The 18066-nt window shown below is 45.9% G+C and overlaps 8 protein-coding genes across 8 annotated transcripts; 4 read left to right on the top strand and 4 right to left on the bottom strand.

The window, feature by feature from the left end:
- Positions 1–107: 107 nt before the first annotated feature.
- TREMEDRAFT_60823 (uncharacterized protein) lies at positions 108–1058 on the bottom strand (the record flags this gene model as incomplete). Its single annotated transcript, XM_007003341.1, has 6 exons — positions 108–320; positions 527–615; positions 693–725; positions 777–865; positions 915–978; positions 1022–1058. 6 exons carry the CDS (start codon positions 1056–1058, stop codon positions 108–110), a joined length of 525 nt encoding a protein of 174 aa, XP_007003403.1.
- A 603-nt stretch (positions 1059–1661) lies between these two features.
- On the bottom strand, positions 1662–2658 carry TREMEDRAFT_60822 (uncharacterized protein; the record flags this gene model as incomplete). Its single annotated transcript, XM_007003340.1, has 8 exons — positions 1662–1766; positions 1808–1909; positions 1953–2096; positions 2164–2228; positions 2301–2333; positions 2382–2470; positions 2513–2576; positions 2622–2658. The coding sequence occupies 8 exons, from the start codon at positions 2656–2658 to the stop codon at positions 1662–1664; spliced, it is 639 nt and encodes a 212-aa protein (XP_007003402.1).
- Positions 2659–2781: 123 nt separating this feature from the next.
- TREMEDRAFT_38107 (uncharacterized protein) lies at positions 2782–4311 on the bottom strand. Its single transcript, XM_007003235.1, has 8 exons — positions 4172–4311; positions 3930–3972; positions 3798–3886; positions 3657–3689; positions 3525–3613; positions 3209–3370; positions 2946–3046; positions 2782–2900 (listed from the first exon to the last, which is right to left on the bottom strand). The coding sequence occupies exons 1-8, from the start codon at positions 4206–4208 to the stop codon at positions 2876–2878; spliced, it is 579 nt and encodes a 192-aa protein (XP_007003297.1). The 5' UTR covers positions 4209–4311; the 3' UTR covers positions 2782–2875.
- A 613-nt stretch (positions 4312–4924) lies between these two features.
- On the top strand, positions 4925–6010 carry TREMEDRAFT_29193 (uncharacterized protein; the record flags this gene model as incomplete). The annotated part of the gene is made up of 4 exons (XM_007003212.1): positions 4925–5029; positions 5349–5468; positions 5601–5668; positions 5911–6010. Coding segments are annotated over 4 exons (393 nt in total), but the record flags the coding sequence as incomplete, so codon positions are not given.
- A 1406-nt stretch (positions 6011–7416) lies between these two features.
- TREMEDRAFT_71278 (uncharacterized protein) lies at positions 7417–8280 on the top strand (the record flags this gene model as incomplete). Its single annotated transcript, XM_007003662.1, has 2 exons — positions 7417–7488; positions 7542–8280. A coding segment is annotated over exon 2 (240 nt), but the record flags the coding sequence as incomplete, so codon positions are not given.
- A 1084-nt stretch (positions 8281–9364) lies between these two features.
- TREMEDRAFT_60818 (uncharacterized protein) lies at positions 9365–9979 on the top strand (the record flags this gene model as incomplete). The annotated part of the gene is made up of 1 exon (XM_007003339.1): positions 9365–9979. One exon carries the CDS (start codon positions 9365–9367, stop codon positions 9977–9979), a length of 615 nt encoding a protein of 204 aa, XP_007003401.1.
- A 3861-nt stretch (positions 9980–13840) lies between these two features.
- On the bottom strand, positions 13841–16405 carry TREMEDRAFT_43093 (uncharacterized protein). The gene is made up of 3 exons (XM_007003266.1): positions 16183–16405; positions 15920–16090; positions 13841–15854 (listed from the first exon to the last, which is right to left on the bottom strand). Exons 1-3 carry the CDS (start codon positions 16306–16308, stop codon positions 13869–13871), a joined length of 2283 nt encoding a protein of 760 aa, XP_007003328.1. The 5' UTR covers positions 16309–16405; the 3' UTR covers positions 13841–13868.
- A 213-nt stretch (positions 16406–16618) lies between these two features.
- On the top strand, positions 16619–17967 carry TREMEDRAFT_67999 (uncharacterized protein; the record flags this gene model as incomplete). Its single annotated transcript, XM_007003606.1, has 3 exons — positions 16619–16642; positions 16699–16875; positions 17023–17967. 3 exons carry the CDS (start codon positions 16619–16621, stop codon positions 17965–17967), a joined length of 1146 nt encoding a protein of 381 aa, XP_007003668.1.
- Positions 17968–18066: the final 99 nt, after the last annotated feature.

The raw sequence follows: 18066 nt of genomic DNA, 5'->3' as shown, positions 1-18066 counted from the left end.
AAAAAACCCACTTCATAACCTTGGCATGAAGTTTGACACCCTTACTCAACGCTTTTTCATATTCCTCTCTGACCGTTAAGAAAATATCCATGGTAGCTCGAGCATCTTCAACCTGGAAGTGAGCAGAAAGAACCGATGAAAAAATCATTCATGGTTGTACTGACAGGATCATGTTTTCCACTCTGTATCTTCCTATTCAAAACTTCCATCGTCATACGGACTAAAGATGGATAACGATATTGAGCGAAACCGTGAAGACGAAGAGGTTTATATAAAGCTGTATCTCTTACATCTTTCTTAGGATGGACGATCTCGATAGCCTATGAAGATCAATCTTTGACATTTTATCATCTTATCTCCTTAACGTCCCATATCCCCATTTCTGTTTTGATCTCTCGTCATCTCCCCTTTAGGTCAAATTTACAATACAACCCTTTTAATTCCAATAGTACTTCCGTGGAGAACAGTGAGGAGGATAGATATGTATGTGTGTAAAAACAGAGGTTAATAACTGTATTTGACTTACAGATAAATCGTTCCATACTGAATGTCCAACCAAAATCTTAGATTTCAATATCCTTTTCACCTCCTCTTGAACGTTTTCCAAAGAAGGAGCTAACAAGTCAATCAACAAAACATTCAACATTCTTCTTCCTATAGAGATGTTTGAGAAGCGTATGGTTGAGACTTACCATTATCAAGATCACCAGGAGCGATCCCACTTTCTATATCCTATCAATTCTTGAGATCAATTTAAAAGTTTATGAAAATCTCACTGGAAGTCCGCCAATCAACCACTTGATCAGTGGGAACGTGAACCAACGATTGATATAGGATTTTACCAGTATGATCCACTATGACCAAACTATCTAATAAGCCTACAGTACTCTTTGTGATGTGATTGGTTTACTAACCTGGCAAGAGCGGATACTTCACGGTTCGGATATTGAGGATCACGGATACCTACCATTTCACAATCTATCATCAGCCACAGATCTAACACGATGGATGAAGGGAATACCAAGAGCGAAGTAATTGTCCAAAGAGGGAAGAGACATCTTGATCCTGTTTCCTTAAAAACAGCAAGTCAACAATCTCAAGGACGTCAAGAAGGAGACAAGTGGAGACAGAACGATTGGTCAGCGTGCAAGTCCGTGTGATGCTCCGTGTGGTCAAAGAATCTGGGGAGAGATCAGCCAGGGGTCATCAAGACTTCCAATGGTGGGCGGAGAGGAGTGTGGGTGTAACATTTAGCACGTATCAGTAAGTCAGGGAATGATGTTATGGCATTCCCCGAGGACGAGGTAGTTCCAGGAATTTAAGACTTCCTGGATTCTCCGTGACCATACAAAATTCAGACAATAAATTCCGAATCAAATACGTCGAGTATCCCTTGGAAGACGCTGACTTACCACTTCGTGATCTGTCATCAGACCAGCAAGTGGAAAACGTAAAAACTTATGAATGTCAGCACATCATTTCCAAGTAGGAAGCGTGGATCGCACCACTCCTTTTGGAATAGTAAGTGAGTGTCTGGTTAGAAGGTTTAGAGATGGTGAGGTAAATGGAAGTGCCTGCACCCCGTATTACCGTAAGCGAGGGACAGTGCGTTCGGAATTACAAAGAAATGTGTTTCATTTTGTAAGTGATATAATATGTGGTCAACCCCGACTTGGGTTGTCGCCCGCTTGGTTGTCTGAGAGGTTGGAAGGAACGCCCTCTGTCGCTACGGCGTTACCTCTTAGCAATCCGAGAGCTCGAATCCTCTGATCATTCAGTCCACATCCTGGATAAGAAATGGAAGTACGAACTGGGAGTAAAAAGCAGACAAATTGCCATTAGACACGGACTTCTCATATGCCCTCCTGACGGCGAGGAAGATATCCATGGAAGCTTGAGCGTCTTCAACCTAGATGTCAACGAAGAATAGCCGGTATAAGCCTCGTACTTACCGGATCATGTACGCCGACTTGGATCGACCTGCCTAGGATATTCCTGGCAAGGTCACGTAGAGATCTGAGCTGACCATCGAAGAGGAAAGGTCGGTAGGTCGCTACATCACGTAAAATGGAGGCCGGAGCAGTGAACCCAAGAGCCTAAGATGAGCTCTTAATAGATTATACAGAAACGTGCAACAAATTCGAGCACAACGTAGGTACTCACATCCAGATCTTGGTTGACAGAATGCCCAACAATAATTTTGCCTCTAAGGATGTTGAAGACCTGACCTTGCACTTCAGTGAGAGAAGGAGCTATATGCGATCAATAGCAGCATACTTGCCACGAAGTTCACCACATACCATTATCGAGGTCTCCTGGATAGATACCAGTTACTTGTCTCGTCAGCCGGACAGTTTTGTAGGAGAGAAGGCGGAACTCACTGTAACTTCGCCAGTCCAGTACTTCGTGACGAGGAGCATGAATGTACGAGTGGAACAAAACACCTCCATAGTGATTCACTATGGCCACACTTCTCATTAGACACTCAAAGTAAAAAGCCTGTCAAACTCACCGGGCTGCCCTGGACATCTGACCGCCGAATCTGTCGGGATCGCGTACTCCTACCATCTCGCAATCTGTGATCAGTCAGTGATACTGTTGAGGGATAGGTATAGACCCACCAAGAGCGACGTATCGATTGATATCAGGTAAAGACATTTTGGAAGATATCTGATCAGCCCGTTACGATTCGAAGTAGGAGAAGAGAAGAATCAGCCTGAGAAGTCTGACTTATGAGATGTCAAGTAATTCCATTGCCCTTTCCTCATCCCTGGGACTGTGTCGGGCGTAAATTGATGATGCATGGAACAGGTGATGAATTGACAGGGTAGCGACTATCGACGATGCAGGGTATTTATTTTCCTTTTACTTCTTTTCACCAATACCATCTCTCATATGATCTTCCTGATCAGCTCGACGTATGCCGTCATGAAGCTGTAACTCACGCGGGAACTCCTGACCATATGTCCTCTCCAGCTAAGATACTTTTCTCACATTCCTCTCTGATGGTGAGGAATAAGTTCAAGGTCGTTCGAGCGTCTTCTATCTGTGTCATTAGTGTTTGTTTTTGACCTGCTTTCACCAAGATAGCACACTGCATGACAGCAAAAACGCGTCGGTAGGTTAAGTCTCGTAATCAGGGCAATTCGGACGCAAGGAGCCCTGTAGTCGCTTGAAAGGGCAGCAGTGACAGGAAATTGACACCTACCGGACAATGGACGTCCTGTTGGATTTCCACCCCGAGCACTTTTTGTGCCAATTTCTTAAGCGAGGGAAGAATACCTTCATTTTCCACTCCCATGAGTTTTCGAAAAGGTATGTACATGGAAGTATCTCTGGTGTCTTCATACGTATGTCGATGCTGTACCGCCTTTCAAGTCAGCTAGTCTGTCTGTTCTACCCTTTATTCCGACCTGATCCTGCACATGAAACGGTATCGATTTACGGACGAAAGGGCGGCCCACATAGTATAACGAGAGACACTCAGGGAAAAAAGATGTGTAAGACTAGCTAGAGACACATACCGCTAAATCGTTGAATAAGGCATGGCCGACAATGATCTTGTCCTGCACTATACCCTTCACCACGGTCCTAATTTTCCCGAAGGTGGGAGCTATCATCAGCCCATTGACTCTTCCTGAAGATTTAAAACTCACCTCCGTCCAGATCTCCAAGTTTGATGCCGCTTGCTTTTGGTCAACTTTTCGCTTACTCATACAGTCATTATACACATAGTAAGCAGAAGAGTGACAGATGGGTATCATAGGACGGTGATGAAGCAAGTGAAGAGGGCGCACTTTTAGTCCTCCAGTCAATGACATTCTGAGGGTGGACGAACACGTAGGAATCGAGTAATATCGAGCCCGTATGATCCACAATTCCAACTCTTTTTCTCAGCTCTCATATTTACCACGATTTGGCCAGCTGACTTTGCAAGCGCTTGTCCTCCTCTGACACCTACCATCTCGCAGTCTGACGTCAGTGAATCCGCCTACATGTCGCGGTGAACTAGTCTTTCAAGACGGACAAGCTGTCTATAATGACAACATCACCATCCGAGGTGGTTATCAGGCTCATAGCGTAGCCACTGCCCAGAATGAGAAGGTCTCCAATGAGGAATGAGGTGAGAAGTGATGAGAGTGAGAAAAGAAGAAGCAAGTCAGAAACTCACCCATCGCCACGTACCTGTCCAGAGGCGGTAAAGACATGGTTGATAGCACTTTCGCTAACCGCTAGGTTTACTTCATGTACTTGGGCTTATCACCATATATGATGTATCAGATATGGATTCGAAGGAGTCAGAAGTAGTGCAGTGCAAAGATGAAAGAGTAGAGTAGGAGAGAAACAGTCCGTTCGATCGCAAAGGTGGTTCGTGCCTGGAAATTCCATAGGTAGTCTTCGCCACGTGGGTAGGATGAATGACTGGGTGAATGACGCACTTGCTTTCCATAAAATACCCCACAAATCCACATCCCACCACCGTCAACAACCCATCTCTTCTACTTTTTCTCCTTTCCCTTCCTCCCCCTCTTCAGTCCTTGTTCACTCGATCTGAAACTAGTTTTGAAAATGGCTCCGAAAAGTGACGCACCGCCTTCATCTCGTCGGTCTGCTCGGTTGGCAGGTTCTGCTCCTGCACAACCTGAAGAAGGATCAAAGAAGGTGAGTTGTTTGTCCGAGTCACCCTCCACCGCTCATCTTCTACCGACACGTAAAATAAGCTGGTCAACTCTTTGACGCGTGAGACGAGCTCATGAAATAGAGAACAGCTGATCCAACTACCAAAGACGCTTCCGCAAAGAAACCCAAAACCACATCTACTAAATCGATCAACGGGAAAAACAAATCTGCCGAAGAAGAGAAAAAAGCTGAAGCTCCCAAATCTGCTAAATCGGATACCGGACCTAGAGGAGCGTTAAAGCAAGGAGATAAATTACCAAAGATGGTTCTGCAGGATAATACTGGTAGTGATGTGGAGGTTTCTAAACTTGCGGAGGAAGAGGGTGTGGTGATTTTCCTGTATCCCAAGGTGAGTGAGAGCGGCTTTTCCACCATTCGCTCCATTCATCTTTGCTGGGCGTTTTCACGTCACATTATTTCGATGAACTAATCTCTGCTTCTCACTCTGCACTTGTATTGCTCGAGAAAGACTGTTTGAAGCGTATCATTCCACCGTATCGTGACGATACGTTTCTAGGAGATATGAATCCTGTTGGAATTCAAAAGCTTTTGATTGTCGTGATCTCGTGCCAGCGGATGGGAGAATGACGGTACAAGAAATGAAGAGAAGGGCTACTGAGATGGACTGGGAAGAGGCAGGGAGATGATGAGGAAATCCTCATGATCAGGCGGACACACCAGGATGCACCACTCAAGCCTGCGGGTTTCGAGATAGTTTTGACGAAATCAACTCTTTGGGATATCAAGTATACGGATTATCGAAAGACAAACCAGAGGCTCAACAGAAGGTGAGTCATACATCCTCTAACATCTTCCTCCCTCTATCACCTGATGCATCGTCACTCCGATTTTCGTTAGTGAATCGCATCGGAGAGGGAAGAGAAGGGAACTCAAGAGTCTACAGACATGTGGCTGACGAGAAGTGGATCAAAAAGAAAGATCTCAACTTCAAATTACTATGCGACCCAGAAAGCAAGTTGATTAAGCGGTGAGTTTCCCCCTTTGGCATGCCAACCATCTTTTCCTGACGTTCCCTGGGGTGAGACGCTTGGCTCAGTGATGTCGTTGTTTCAAGGTATAGTCATCATCAGGGGACTGTAGAGCCTTAGTCTGGTCATGCCGTGACAGAGCATTTGTTGTCAGCGTTATGAGCGATGAACATGTTGCTGACTCGCAGACTGGGCGCTTTCGTACAACCAAACAAGTCAGTCATGGTGACCTGTATTTTAGACAGCTGACGAGTAGCACCAAACGCTCTCATTTTATCTTTGAGAAAGGGACGGGTAAATTGGCTGATATAGCCATTGGCGTCAAACCGGCGGACGAGTAGGTAGCCCTTCCATCTTCTTTCTCTCGACCGCCTACTCTTTCTATCTACTGGCAGCTGCCGTCCATAATGTGAGCTGACACTTAGCCCGGCGAATTGCCTGAAATTCATCAAGTCGCATCATGCTTGATATCGGGAAATCAAGGCTGGGAGCAGGGCTATCAAATGATTTGAATCAATGTATGGGTTGTGCAGGTGCATGATGTATAGCTGCTTTTGAGGTATCTTGTTATTGACCAAAATGGAATGCATGATGTGACACGAGTACGGAAATGCAACAAGGCTACAATGATTTTCATCGGATCGACTAAATATGAGGGGAAATAATTTATGAGCCTGACAATCAGCACATACTCCAACGAGCAAGGAAGACAGTGTGGATGGAACGAGAAGATCAGAAAAGATTTAAAGGTAGCGTGGAGTTTTCAGCATCGGATGTAACACCCTCAAGCCAAATGCACTCTGGTCATCAAGTGGAGGAGCGAGTGATAGCGAGCGACATGAAGAGTCAAACATGTCGTGATATTTAAGTGGCCATGGCGGAGCGAAAAAGGGCAAGAGTGACAGGTCATAACGAAATACATGCTCACCTACAAACTACAACAAATTCGATTTTGAAACCAAGCACGAAAGTTTAGAAAAGTGTAAAAAGAAAATTTCGCGTCGATCAGAAATCCCGCCCTCGCCCGCGACTCGTCCTCACTCTTCTTTCGAAAAGGTCAGATTCGTCGCCAGCTTCTTCGATAGACCCGTATTTCTTCACCTCAAAAGAAATGACAAAACACGGGTCCAAAGGCCTCTGTGAGAGAGCGGAGCGGGGGGTGATCATCACCTCGACGTGGAATTTGTCGCTAGTGTGGACTAGCAAAGACGAGACGATAACTATACAGAAATCCTGAAAGGTCAGCGATAGTTCTTCGCTTCCATACGTCTTCCCACCCGGCTTCGGTTTCCACGTCTGAATCTCTTGGCTGGACAATTATTCATCGGGTGAGCGAGAAGACAGATGAGACAGATTGTGAACAGAGTGATCGTGCAAGGAGGAGATGATAAGGGTGAGAGAAGAGGAAAAAAGAAGCTATCCCGCGCACCTGAAAAGTTGGTCTATCTGAAGAAGAAGAAAGACCCGGGGCGATGTTATAAACACCCCTGCGGCACTTCGGCGTTATGCAGATTTTCAATCGTGGTGATGTCGGCCATCACATATTCTTATCTCCGATTCAAACGCTACAGCGTTTTTACTACATTCGGTAAGCGCTTGGACTTGACAAGACGTTTCAGAGATCTTCATTTGCCTCCTCGTGCACCCGCAGATCGTTGGATCTAGGAATGGGACAAGCGGCTTTTTCTGCCGAGATCGACTTAGTCCCCCCTTGGTTCTCGACCTGAAGTACTGTATCTCGGCAGCTGTAAGATTGCAAACGAATTGTCACTCATTCCCAATGCTCTTAGAATTTTGAGTCTCGTCTATTCGTTCTTCAGTGAGTCACTCGAGCCATCCTACTTTCCAAGAGCTTCAAGATTCAACCCACAGAGTTGTCCAAGCACCCACCCACTCCCCCCACTTCCGCGCGGATCGTCAATCTTCGATAGGGTCCGGACTAGTCGACTTTTGAAACCCTCCCTAGTCCCACTCACATCCCAATTGCCGTCCTCGCTGATCAGCCCTGACCTACCTCCACCCGATCTTCTCCCGCTCTGCCTTCTTCTGTCTAGGCCTTCGATGACGTCTCTTTCCTATCTCTCAAATCTCAAGTCCGACGAGCGTGATAATACGCCGAAATCCGAGAAGGCAACGATCCTGCGTTGCAAATCTAGCACTACAAAGGACATCTCAATTCGCACTCGGCTTTCCGATAAGCAACACCTCCCCGAGGTACTATATCATACAGTCTGAAGGAGTGACTCTTGGAGTTATCTCACCAAAGTGTCTCATCTGAATCCTGCCCGGACCGTCTCAAAGAACAACATCAAGCATCATTCAGTAAAGCAAGAGAGACGACAACAGCGCTCATTCTTCCACTGACAGACATGTGGGGGGATGGTCCACTTTCCACCCAGCGGCAAGAGTCTTACATTCGTACCCCATTCGCTCCTGACAGTCCTCAACAAAGTGTGTCGAGCCGCTGCGTCTCGCCTAATTGTCCATCTGGAGGAGACGGACGATCAGTTGGGCCAGACGCTTCGTTCTGCCCTATTTGTTCGAATTCGAGGTCTGTCATGTCCCCTGGGCCCAGCCACTCAGGTTTAGCAGTCGAGGGAGGATGGAGTTCGGATCGGTCTCAAAATGTACACGGAGATGGACGATCAGAAATTGAATCTGGAACTACTGGTATCGAAGTTCATTCACAGTCCGGCTCTCCAACAAAACTGCATCGTATATCGCAGATTGTTATCCCACCGGCTTCTCCTTTAGACTTGGTAGCTTATGCTGCTAGCGTGACCAACGCTTCCAAAAGTTCTGCTGGACCAAAAGCCCCTCGTCCACTTCACAATCCATTGGTGACTTCTACTTCTACACAAACCTCGCCAAGCACTCCGAGCATGCCAAGAGACCCTTCTGCCGCATTGCGCATGGTCAATTGTCCACCTTGGCAACCTATCGTTCCAAACAGTGCGACTCCAGACCGATCGTCGTGAAACCTCTCTTTCAACTTCCAAATGACTGTCTCCTCCATGCTCATACTGACAGACTGATCTAAGAGGAAGACAATGGTGCGCGACTTACGTGCTACATGTTCCATGTATATGCTTTACATGCATCCCTGAGATATTAAAAACTCAACTATCTGTCCCATTTTACTGACATACATTCGATTGTTGAGCAGAGATTCGAAACTAATTTCCAAACTTCCGTCACCTTCGGTCCACTTAACCATGTCGCCTTCCCAACCTGTATAGTATACCAACCTCCGCTTCCACCTTTACCTCCACCTCCACCCTATCTCACACCGCCCTGTCTCGATGCGGAATCTTAGTTCCGTCCGTTTCGATTTCCGACCTTTCTGGGAAGGCGGGAACGTGGAAATGTGGGAACGTGAGAACGAGGAGGTGTGGGAACTGTGCAAAAGGTAAAGAACAGGTAGAAAGGGGAAGAGGAGGGAGGAGGGAAAAGGGGGGATAGTCCAGACGCCGATAGACCGTTCGAGCCCAAGCGTACGATCAAGTATTTCCAACACCGACGAACGTTTTGCAAAACTTACCGGATCGAGGATGTCGGAAGTACAAGGGAGTTGGAGCACCGTTTTTCACTTTAGTGAGTATATATATAACGCTGCCTGAGACTTTCCCTCTTCACAATCACGTTTGAACTTCAATCGCGATTTGTCCTAGCTAGATCGCCACGAGAACAACGATATGGCAAGTACGGAAGCTAATCCCATACGCAGCTTGGGTTTTGGCGATCCAGTAGTCTTTCCTCTCCGCGCCCTGGTATCTGATTTGCGTACCCGGATAGAAGACACCGATGCACCCTCCGAGGCTACTGACAACGGCAACCCAGAACCCCATTTCAAACCTGCCCCCCTCGGAGATAGGATGAGTCCGCCAACAGGAAATACCAACCCTACAATGGGGCCAGGATGGGAAGACCGGATCAATGCATGGCGCCAAGTTGCATCCCATCAGCTTAGTGATACTGCGTCCTCACGAAGTCCGGACGATCGCTCAGCCCTCGCTAGCCCGGTTGATGATGGAAGCTGGTCATCGGAATCTCCTGTTCCAGTAGTCAAGGTGGAGGACCCTGAATCTCATATGCCTGACGCACCTACATCAGCTGCCAAGACTGACATCGGTGATCCACTCGCTGATGAACAGGCCGTTGCTACCCTAGGATCTCCGGTTTCTGTCAAGCAAGAGGAGCAATCCCTCGCTGATGAACAGGCCGTTGCTACCCTAGGATCTCCGGTTTCTGTCAAGCATGAGGAGCAATCGGATGAGGATCTTCTACGAATCGTGTCTCCACAAGAATGAACCGCACGGACACAAGTACCAGCCCTGGATCCTATTGATGCCGTTCGAGGCTCCGAATCCATAGCGATCTCACCAGACACTACACAAATAAAGGAAGCAAATCGTTTTTATGCCTTCGCGACTCGGACTGGTACCCTTTTCCCAACATCTCATCTGCGGACCTGTTCAGATAAAGTGACATCGCGCTTTGCCATCACCCCCGCGAATTTCCATTACCTATTCATCAAACTCTCCCCTCTTGTTATCGACAATCTGATATCCGAGAAGGAAATACAGCAGCGTCCATCTTATTAAGAGTCAGACAATTCCGATTGCAATGTTCTACACAATTCCCCGGTCATGATTCCCCGGTATGGATCAGGCCTAGCCATTCCCGCAATATCAAACAAAATTATTCGTTGCTACACCGGGATATGGAGACGATGAGAACGACATTGTACAATTTTTCAAGTAGTACCACCCCCGCGCTAATTTGAAGATGGTCGAACGAAAAAGCGCTCCGTGGTTGCAAGATTGATCGTCACGGGGATGTATTTATGCTTGGACCATATTCGTACCAATCGGTTGCGAGGTGGAGACCAGAGAATATTGGTGATTGAGCTAATGGTGTTCAAATATGTACGACACTCTCACCTCTACTGCAATTCCGGTGACGGGGTTAGATTCAACAAATCTTGGATATGCCGATGTTTTCGTGATTGAAGTCTCCCGCCCCGATGATTGGATCTGTGGGCCTCATTACTTAGGCATATCTACTCTTCTTCATTCACATATTACTTCGCCATCATCATGTCCGTATCAGTCTTGTAGACAGAGATGATGTATAGTCTGTCTACTGAAACCTACAGTATGCCATCCGAAACACCCCAACCCATTCGATGTCCTTGACAGCGACCCTCTTTCTTCACCGTTCCAGCACACTCTCTGCGGAGTCCAGGTATCGAAATCGACTCTGCGTAATTGCTGCATGCTGCAGGGATAAGTTCGGGATTTGTTCATCCATGACTCACGGTCTAACGGTCCAGGCCTCATGGTTCACGTTACAACAGGGCGATGCTCCATGGTCCAAGTCGTAGACCCTGTGGGAATCAATCACGTCGCCAATTTGACGATACACGTATGTTCTCTTCTCTTCTCCTTTCTTTTCCCTTTCCTCCCTCTTTCCATGCATCTCCTCTTATCTCCTGTTCCATCTTCCTTGACTTACTTTCCAGATATATCATCATGCTTTTTTTTTCTTCAACCACTGACCAACAGTCTGGACTTACACCGCCCACTATCTCGTGTCTGGACTTTCGATGACGTATCAACGGATCGAAACCCATTAGACCGCCGAGTCGACAGTCGACGTTCTGGACTATGACACTGCTGGAACTATGACTTACAGGATTAGCAAAGGACAAGGAAGATGAAACACCGCTTCCAGATTAGCCAGAGCTTGGGAATTAGGATATAAGGTGAATTGATCTTTCTCCAACTTCACCATTGACACTTGGAATTTCAACTCTCTTACTTGATTGATACAATATGGCCGACCTACTGTCCAGCTCCCCAAGCATTGAGGCTGTCTCGCCATCGTGCCTAAAAGCTCACACGCCAGATACAATTAACATCCTTCCATGACCACCTACTGCGTAGTGACCGCCACCGCATTCACACATCCCCAGTATCCAATCGAACACTGCAGCGCTTGTGACTATCGCTGTAAGTCCAACATCACGTCAAACCCAACAAGAAGAATAAACCATAACGAATGTACTTGTTCGACGTGTCCGAACGCACTACGCAACCGTGATACATGGACTCGGAAGTCCGTTGAAGGATCATGATCTCTGAAACCACCTCACAAACCCGAGGAAGCCGGTGGTGCCGGGCCTGGTGAACTTTCGGGAGACCACACTCTAAGGGACACGAAAGAAGGCAACACCTCTGGATCCTCCCCAAAACAGGAGAAAGACGTTGCGACAAGTTCGGAACTGGTCACCTAAATTGCTCGAGGCCGGACAATATTAATGTGAGACTCCAATTCACTGCCTCAAATCCAGAACGCAGGCTAAGATTGGAAAGCGTCTTTGTACCAGACGACTGACATGATATATAAAACATATCCTTTTCTCTACCACCCACTAAACGAACCACGACTATGAATGATCTTTTGACCCTAGTTGACCCCTGATTTCTACTGATCCAGCAATGCCACTAACTGTCGTTGACCATTCTATGACGCCGTCTGGTTGTAAGAAATTATTGTCCTTTCGTCTATTCCCCCACTAAGTGAACCAATCAACCAGATCCGAATAATCTTCAACCTTTCTCTCTCCCTTCAGTCCGCAGTAAATGAACTCAAACACAAACTCCTCTATCCAAAACAAAGGATACCCACCTCCTCCACGGCGGTGTCGCAACTTTTCCCAATCACTCCGATGCCTATCCGTTACTTACTTCTCACCTCTATATCTCTATTTCTTACAACGTGAATCTAATACAGAAACAAAATGGACTTAACCTCTAGCTCAAGAGTCACAACACCTCCACCTCGCACCCTTCTCTTCGAAACAGATGATCGGGACTCAGGGCATATACCCCTGGCTCCTACGCCCGTGGATCCTGTATCCTCTTCTCGCCGCCGACAAAACACCTGGCACGGCGACTCACCTCTTCCTGGCTCTCTTATTCCGAGGGCGGACCCAATGGATGATTCAGTCTCACATTTAATCATGGCCAGCTTATCACCACCTGTGCCCAGCTTATCGCCGTTACAGCTTAGCCCTCGGCCCCTACGTCGCCGCTCGTCATCATTACCACCCAGCTTACCCGAGACCGGGCCTGTGGAACTGTTTCCTCCCGAGAGGAATATTTCGAAATGGAAGCTTGACAATAGCCAATCGGAAACAGGTAGTGTCAAGTAAAAAAGCGGAGATGAGGACAATGACGGAGGCAAAGAAGAAGAAGAAGAAGGAGGAGGAGGAGGAGGAGGACAAGAAGAAGAAGAAGAAGGGGAAGGGACAGAAGGAGAGGAAGAAAGAGAAGGGCCACAAAGCCAACCACCATGCACTCTTGGCTCACCTTTTGAGCTTCAATCCCTGGCCTTTCATCAGCGCTCATCCTCTGAACCCTCTCCCATCTTACAACCCGACATTACACCTAACACATTACCCCACACATTGCCCCACACGTTACCCAAGTCGTCACAAAACACATCATCCAACTCGTCACCCAACTCATCACCTAGCTCATCACCCAACTCATCACCCAACCCATCGCTCAGCCCATCGCTCAGCCCATCGCTCAACTCATCACCCGGCTTACCACCCGACTCACCACCCGACTCACCACCCGGCTCACCACCCGGCTCACCACCCGGCTCACCACCCGGCTCACCACCCGGCTCACCACCCAGCCAGCTCCAGGCGCAATCAGACCAACACCAAGGTTCAACATCTCCTGAACTGTCTCCTGCACATTCTCTTGATACCCTCCATGAGTTTCCCCAGCTGTCTGTTTGGTCAACAGACATACACTCAACACCCTCACCTCACCCTGTTCACCAGAGTGGACTGACCGACTCTGTGACACCTCACTCATCACCATCTTTAGGATGGGACAGTATACCTGCTGGACCTATAGAGCCTTCACCGGATTCGGTCTTTCTCCAATTATCCGAACATCAAAATAACGATGAAAAGGGAAATGAACCTCCGTTTGAGTTCCCCCCAGATGAGTCTCCTCCATTCAATCGAACGACGACCTTACCGTTGCGGGTACCGACCCCATTAGGTTATTATGGAACTGGAAGTCCATACGGAGCTTCAACTCTGCAGGAATAGTATGTGTGTATAGTTCGTATACCAAAAAGCGATTCGATCTGAAATGTATACATTGTTTCAATCTATCCCTTTACAGCCTTGATAAACGCCCTCACTCTCTGTTCATCCTTTCCTTCTCCCAATTCCACCCCTGAACTGACATCAACAGCCAAAACATTTCCTGCCTGTCTTAAAGCCTCTTCGACATTATCCGATGTTAATCCACCTGCTAAAATGACCGGTAATTTTCCTTCTTTTCCCATTCCTACTTCTCCTCTACCAATTAAATCTCTAGCATGATCCCAAGGGAAAGTCTTTCCTTCTCCATTCCCAGCGTCGAAAAGAATATAATCGTTCTCCCCTGGTCTATCCACTTGTCCTCCAGCCACTTCACCATTGGCGGATATATGAAAGGCTTTTATGACTGGGACAGGGATGAATTTTGACCATCCTTGTGGCTCTGATCCATGTAATTGAACGATATCCAAACCAATTTCTTCTACCGTTTCTAGGATTACTTCGAGTGGTTGATCTTTGAACACACCGACGAGTAAAGGTTTCCGACGTGATTGGAGATATCGAGCTTTGGTAGAGAACCAAGTTTCCGGTGATGAAGGAGATGTAAGGGAGATACGTTGTTGTTTTGATGATATGGAATGAACGTAGTTGGATATATCACGTGCAATGGATAAAGAGATGGTTCGTTTGTATCCCGAAGCAAGGATGATACCTATCATATCTGCTCCTGCTTCCACTGCCATTTGAGCGTCTGAAAGGGTACGTATACCGCATATTTTGACCAGAGGTTTATATGTTGTTTTCGATTGAAGAGGAGGAAGACCGACTAAGTCTCTCAAAAACGTTTGTGGGTTTTCCGCACGCATTAAAGATTCACCGACTAGAACAGCTCGAACACCTTCTTGTACGTATTTCTCAACATCGTTCCGACTTGATATCCCACTCAAAGCACATAAAACCACCTGTCTCCCCTCCAAAGCAGCATTGACTCTTGAAGTAGTTTCCATGTCAACGTTGAAATCATGAAGATTTCGATTATTCACACCGATGACTTTTGCGCCTATCCCCAAAGCTATCGAAAGTTCTGAAGGATTGTTGACTTCTACTAATGGTTCCATACCGAGTGAAACGGAATAGTCGTAGAGTTCTTTCAAGAGGGTAGGATCAAGCATAGCGACAATGAGAAGTACTGTGTCCGCTCCGTGTAAACGAGCTTCGTCTATCATATATGTCGAAAGTATGAAATCTTTTCGTAATACAGCTGGACGGTTTGGGAGAGAATCGATAGCTCTTCTAACGTCGAGCATATCGATGAGAGAACCTTTGAACCATTTAGGTTCGGTAAGGACGGAAATGACTGATGCGCCTACCAAAGCGTATTTGAGAGCTTGAGCAGGAGCCGAGGTATTTGGGGCTATATCACCTTTTGATGGAGAAGCACGTTTGATTTCGGCCATGACTGCGGTATGTGGAGTCGATGTGATCCGATTTAAGAAGTTTATCAGAGGTGGAGCTGTATGAAGAGCTAATGATGTGGAAAGTATTGATTGAGTAGAATGAGGAAGAGAAGAAGAAGATTGAATATCTAAAAGACGTTGAGATTTGATTTGATTCAATATTGTCGGAATTGATGGACCACCATTGATCAAACCATTGTTATGTCCATTGAGAGATTTTTCGAAATTAGAAGGATCGTTTAATTCGATTTCATTTTCCATCGATACTCCACACCAAACATTTTCTTCACCCCAATAACCCCCTTTCATCTTTATGAAATTAGACATTAATCCACGTCCACCTTCACTCATACAACTTTCAGGGTGATATTGTACAGCTTCCACACATAATGATCGATGTCGAACAGCCATGATAACACCGGATTCTTGTGTCGTAGCGGACACTTGGAGTTCTTTCGGTAACGATAATAAATGAGCTGAGAGAGAATGATATCGAGTTGAAGAAAGTAAAGGAGGAAGATCTTTGAATATTCCAAGACCATCATGATCAACTAAAGACGTTTTACCATGTTTGATTTCCCCAGCGTAAGTTATCTAAAGAAAATATGTCAGCTCTTTTTTTTTTCCTATTGTGAGTGGAGAAAAGAGAAACGACTCACTTCACCTCCCATGACATCTACTAGACATTCTAATCCCATACAAACACCTAAAATGGGTACTTTTCCCATTCCCCATTGTATGACATCTCTACTGATTCCAGAGTCTGTGCGGGGATGTCCAGGACCGGGTGAGATGACTATTCTATCCAGATCACCAGCCTTGTACATTGTCTGATATCAGCCTAAGCTTTCTCCCCAAAAACACTGATGCCATAACAACATGACGATGGAGGAGCAAAGTCAGGAGGGGAGAGAAGACTCACTTCAATATCTTGAATGGTGATCTTGTCATTCCGCCTGACCAAAGGATTACCTCCCAAAGTCGCAATGTCGGCGTATATGTTCCAAGTGAAGGAATCGTAGTTATCAATCACTAAAGTGTATCCCATTTTATTTTAAATCGTCTTAGCTTGTACTATTCCAAATGTCAAAATCTTGATTTTACGCTGGTACGCTGGGGATTTTACTTGTGAAAAAGAACGTTAGATGGTAAAAAAAAGCGTTAGATGGTTTGGCCATAGTAGGGGAAAACGGACTTTCTTGACTCGGCTTGTATTACGTAATACTCTGTCTGGGACCACGGACATTCCACAAACTCCATCTTGCTGCTTAACTTACCGCTTGACGTGAATACTTTCCTTTCGACTTTGATACACCCGGTTGGAATCACTGAGCAGTGGTCCTGAACAAATATCAAGCATGGAAAAGTTCTCAAAGTGGAGAGTGAGTAAATTGGACCCTTAATAATGTGATGAACAATACAAGTAGCTGACAGACAGGATCCAGCTACAGGAATCCAACCTTTCCTCCCTCCCGTCGCTCCTAACAAAGTCAATCCGGTTTTCAAGATCCTTCTCTATCCATCATGTGTATTCCATTCCCTGGTCCGGGGTATATTACTAGGAATAGTCGCGATTCTCCATATCTTACTAGTGAACATCATATGTTTCCCTTTCGTAAGTCCGCTTTCCCTTTCTTCTCATATTTCTGCAACCCTACATTCACCTATTTCACTTCTTTATAAATCTTCTCTTCGCCTGTATATTCGTATACATATTTGTCATAGTTCCAAGTCGGATCAATCACAATATCTGACTGTTTAGATCCTCATACCTCAACTTCATTATCTCCTTTCAACCATATTCACAACCATCACCACCCGCCTATCTCTTTTCTTAATGGGTTATTGGTCGATCCCATTAGACATCATAACTCCCAAACGTACCAAAACCTCTTCAGTATCTCAATCTCTTCGTTCACCTCTTAAAGGAGATTTAATAATATCAAACTGGACATCCTATGTCGATATCATTTACCTAACTTATAAATTCAATCCAACATTTCTTCTACCCATTTTCTCACCTTCTCCACCTCCTAAATCGGCATTAACAGGTAAACACACAGGTACAGGTTCAGCTCAATTAATCTCAAAACTTCCTCAACCTTCATTATTAGGTTATATTCCTTTATCTTTATTCTCACTTTTATTTCAAACTGGTTCATTACCCACTATCCACAGTACGACTCCAAAAGGAATGTATAAATCATTACAAGATGCAAGAAAAAAATGTTTAGGTCCGATTGTACTTTTACCAGAATGTACAACTTCAAACGGTCGTGCTTTACTTCGATTTCCAGAAGGTTTATTATCACAAGAAGATATAGGAGATAAAGGTTTAACTTGGATTATTTATTTACGTCATTCTTCTCCTACACCTTTTGCACCTTCTGCTACTTGTCCTTTACCTCAACCTTTCAGACATTTATTCGGATCGTTATTGTTTACTCCAACACCTATGCCACAGAGAAGTTTAGGTGTTAGGATGTTACATCCTTCTGCTTCACCTAGCAGTCCGAGTTTTTTACCTAGTGAGATATTGGCTGATCATCCGGGTGGATTGGAAGGTTTGGGAAAGAATGGGGAAGGGGTTTGGAGGGAAGCGGTCAGTGTGGTTTTGGCTGAGACTGGGAAAGTGAGGAGGGTAAAGGGAATGGGTTGGGTCGAAAAGGAAGGTTTTTTGGAGTATTGGAATACTAAAAGACGATGAATATGTAGAACCGTACGTAGATGCTTCCACGACCACATGAAGATCATCATTGATCATTGACCCATCGGCTTCTGCCTTAGTTCGGTTGCTGATACTCGA

The sequence above is a fragment of the Tremella mesenterica genome (genome assembly GCF_000271645.1).
Source record: "Tremella mesenterica DSM 1558 unplaced genomic scaffold TREMEscaffold_3, whole genome shotgun sequence".
In the NCBI taxonomy this organism is placed as follows: Eukaryota; Fungi; Basidiomycota; class Tremellomycetes; order Tremellales; family Tremellaceae; genus Tremella; species Tremella mesenterica.
This window is presented reverse-complemented; position numbering and strand designations above follow the sequence as displayed.